The 4,070-nt window shown below is 47.9% G+C and overlaps 1 protein-coding gene across 6 annotated transcripts in view; it reads right to left on the reverse strand.

The window, feature by feature from the left end:
• Positions 1-283: 283 nt before the first annotated feature.
• Positions 284-4,070, reverse strand: part of ARHGAP20 (Rho GTPase activating protein 20) — a 109,985-nt gene continuing 106,198 nt past the window's right edge. For 4 of the 6 annotated variants that reach the window (XM_077341622.1, XM_077341623.1, XM_077341624.1 and 1 more), the window contains one exon: positions 290-2,991. In XM_077341622.1, the coding sequence (XP_077197737.1) occupies positions 1,268-2,991 (1,724 nt within the window). In that variant the 3' untranslated portion in view covers positions 290-1,267. Of the gene's footprint in view, positions 2,992-4,070 lie in introns of all 6 variants that reach the window. The other 2 variants (XM_077341627.1, XM_077341625.1) reach the window with 2 other exon arrangements.

The following is a 4,070-nucleotide window of genomic DNA, read 5'->3' on the forward strand; positions in this document are numbered from 1 at the left end:
TATCAGGGCTCTCTCAAGCTCACCCACCTCACAGGGTGTCTGTTGTGGGGAGAGGAATGGGAAGGCGACTGTAAGCTGCCTCCTTTGGGTAGGGAAAAGCGGCATATAAGAACCAACTCTTCTTCGTCTTCTTCCTGGTTGCTCCCACAGCTTCCTGGGCATTATGTGGGCAGCCTTGGTTGTTCTGGGTACCATGAACTCCAGAGCAGCACACAAGAATTCCACAGTCCCAGACGTTCTTTGTTTGAAATCCCAAAGGGTCAGAAAACTCCTTGCCAGTAAAAGGGCTATTTCTGACTGCAGAAGCAATGTTTATTTCAAATACACGACGAAATGCATACACAACACCGCCAAGTGCCCTTCACCACCCAAAAAGTTAGCAGCATGTTCCGCAAGTACAAAAATACACATTTATTTGGGAACATATACAATAGCAAAAAAAAAACTTTTTTATCAAGATATATTATACAATCTCAAAGCATTTTTTAAGATAATGCATTACTTTCAATATATTATAATAAAGATTATTTCAAGGATATGTAATAAAAATGACATAAGTTCAGCTTGCAAGAATGACGATAACGACGACGACAACAACAGTAATAATACACAATGCCGTCTGACAGCATTATCGGTGAGAAACTGTTCACAACTGGAAACAAAAACAACGTAACATCCAAATGGAGCACAGTAAGTGACACGTACACACAAAAAAACCCTGGAGTGTTGTAAGTTATAGAGGGTTCAGGATACAGGCTTTGCTTAAAACTTTCTTCTTTTGCTGTAAGAGGGAAAAACAACAACAACTGGAGCTACTGAGCCGTTGCCTTGTAAAACACAAAAAGACATGAGCCTTTTTCCTTGGAGGACAATATAAGGGACCGTCAGCTTCGAAACTGCACTACAATACCATAGCTATGGAGCTCAGCCTGACCTCACACACTATACCCAAATCACTAACAGACACAAAACAGAGATTCATCATGTTTCAAACATACAGGAGTGATTGAATAGCAAAGCACGTTCAAGTTGTGTGGAGCCGATAGTGCCTCTTAAAAGGTTTGAGGTGGCCTTCCTAGAGACCGGCAAATGTCTCTGAATCCAAATGTCTCTGACTCCAGGAAAAGCCACTCCGAGAATTCCTCAAACAGCATGAGTTCCATTAACGTCCCCAGTGAGATCGTATCCTCCTGGGATAATCTCACCAAACAAAAATGATTAAAAAAAAAAAAAAAGCTGAAACCCAACTCTTCGAGACAGCTCTTTCTCAGACGTAAGATTCCTCAGCGAAGAATTTCTGGTCAGCCTCCTCAAAATTGGGATCTGCACACAGCTTCTTCATCGGTTCCGTTTTGCCAGGTTCGGCCCCGTCCTTTGATTTAGTGCTTGAATTCGATCTCAACAGAAGCTCCCCCTTGGCTTTTGTGAGCTCTGGTGAACTGCAGAAGTCTCTTTTGGAGTCAGCGCTGGCAAATTTGGACTCGACACACGGCAAAAATGTATCATTCTTGGAATCTCCCGCTTCAGCCTCTGAGGAAATCACGGATTCGCTGACGTTTTCCTTGGTCAAAAGCTGATATTGGTGGCTGAACGAAGCATCTGGCTCCGGTTTATGTTTGGCACTTGGGTTTGTACTGGAAGGCTGTCTTTTATGAGAAGGGAAAGCGGAAGAACTTTCCTCCTCTTCCTCTTCTTTGCTTTGCTCAGCCAAAAGCTCCAAGGCCTTTAACCTCTTGTCCTTGGCTTCTGTTGGACAAAAGGGAAGACCACTTAGTGGTCCAGCTCCCTGAGAAGAACTACTCTCCTGGTTCACTGATGTGGCATTAAGACCTCCGGATTCAATAGGGTTTTCTGTTCCCTGGTATTGCCCTTGATACAGATTGATCTCAGGCACATCTGAAGGACAAGTGTCTATCTCCACAGTAATTTTCGTGGAGCTCTTCCTTTTCTCTTCTTGCTTGGAGGCCCTCTCCCTTTTTCGGAGAGTCCAGTTTTTCATGGTGGAAGCCCCACTTTTTAGCCATGTGCTGGGATGGAGGGTGACGGCGCTTTTCTGAGGGGGCCACTCTAGGCTCTCTTTCTTTACGTTTACCAGGTTGCTGCTATGGCTGCTAGTAGTTTGGTTAGGAAAAGAGCCAGCCCCTGACCCAAGGTGGATACCCGAGAAAGGGCCGAAATCTGGGGAAAGTTCTCCGTATTTCCTTGGAGGATGAAAAGTGCAGTCCAAAGGAGAGGAGGTCTCTGTTGGGGTAAACACCGAGTAATCTGAAAACTGTGAAAAAGCACTGTCTAAAGAGCTCATTGAAGACCCGGAAGGGGAAGTGCCAGGAGATGACAGACTAGAACAACTAGTTCTTGAACTAATATTCAGCCTCAGCGGAGGGGGTGGCAGAAGGCGATTACATGCATCCTTCTTCTTGCTGGCGTGGCTTTCCGTAACGTTCTTGCCCACATCTATCCCCATAACCAAGCTCTGGTGGATAAGCTTCTGGCCTTCCACTTGTAGAGAGCGAAGCTGCTTAAGACAGTCTTCGTCCGTGTGAGACAGGACGGCATCGCAGCTGGCTTTACGGACGGCGCTTTCGTGGAACCCGCTCACCGGGGTAAACTTGGAGTCGAGAAGGCCAATGGTGGGTTCAGAGCAGCGCCTGTGTCTTCTTGAGCTTTTGAGGACATCTGAAAGGGCAGTCAATGAATAGTCTGATGTGAGGGAACATAAGGACTCGTTCTCAGAATGCTCCCGGGACGGAGATTTGTGATGGGAGCGGGCCGAAATGGACACCGGCTGTGATTTGGCCGGCAGCTTGAGCTGGGTGTCTTCTGCTTCCGGCGGGTCCAAATCACAGTCGCTCAGGGTCAGCACAGAGTCTCTGCTCCTGTTCTCTTGACCCCGTTTCTTGAGTAGGTTGTTGAAGGAGGAGTCTGTGCAGTCGTTCAGCTCGTTTTCCAGACTGTCGTACGAGGAGTCGTTCAGGTGAAAGGAGGAGAGATCTGTAACAATAGGAAACACCCATCATGAGGTGTTGTCTGTTAAATGAAAAGCAGTGTTCCCCAGGACAGAAGACAGCAGACATTTAAGTGACCGCTTTGCGGTGTCCAATATGCTTAAATATGCACAAACTACCTGCGAGGTAGGGTTCGAGCAGAGAGACAGTGATGGGCTCTGGGACACTCAGCACCAGGTGGAACAGGACTCTGGGGCTTGTACCCTGTGAGCAAGTTCAGTGCATGGCCAGTCAGTCTCTGCCATGGACCTTCTGGTGCTAGTGCTTCTGTTTGTGTAAGATCAGTGGTTTACAATGAGCCCTTGTGCAAAAAGAAGAACATGCACAAAAAGGAAGCATGCTGATCCAGTGAACGGAACTTATTCACAAGCTCTCCGCCTGAGAACCTGTGAAAAGGATGTTCTTCTCAGCAGCCCCACTCCCCCAAAGTCAAGCTGGGACCATGGTGCCGAGGGGAGTTTTCACCCCATTGCTCTGCGTTTTTTCTTCCGCCAAAGTTCTCTCCCCCGCCCAACCCCCACTCCCCGTGGCTGCCACGGCCAATCAACAATGCTCAGGAGATAGAGAAAGAAATGGCCAGTAGTGACAAAATACTGCAGCCACACACCGAGGGACAGAAACAAGCAAAGTCTTCACTCGCAGAAACAAAACGAGCTCGGAAGGAGGTGCAGAGCAAGAGCAACCACAGAACATTAGAGAAACCAGCCGGGGTCACCCATACTGAAGCACTTTTGCAGTGAGCTGGCTGTCTATCTTCAGAAGAATGGTCAAGCAGCTGCACTGAACAGACCGCTGGACCCTCTGTTCCGGCATCCAGTTCCACCCCATTGCCCCTGAAAGACCTACAGAGTAGGGAGCAGAGGCCAAAAGCCCCTCCTCGGGCTGCCCCACACCCCCAGCACTGGCATCCACAGGGTGACGGCCTCTGAACATAGGGGTTCCATTAAGCCACCCACTCATCTTACATTCAGTTCACTGCACGATATTGTGACCCTGAACAGACATTACGGTCAATTTGGTCATGGTTGCCAAACAGCCCTTGCAATCTGAAGCCAAAAAGCTTTG

The sequence above is a fragment of the Paroedura picta genome, chromosome 6 (genome assembly GCF_049243985.1).
Source record: "Paroedura picta isolate Pp20150507F chromosome 6, Ppicta_v3.0, whole genome shotgun sequence".
In the NCBI taxonomy this organism is placed as follows: Eukaryota; Metazoa; Chordata; class Lepidosauria; order Squamata; family Gekkonidae; genus Paroedura; species Paroedura picta.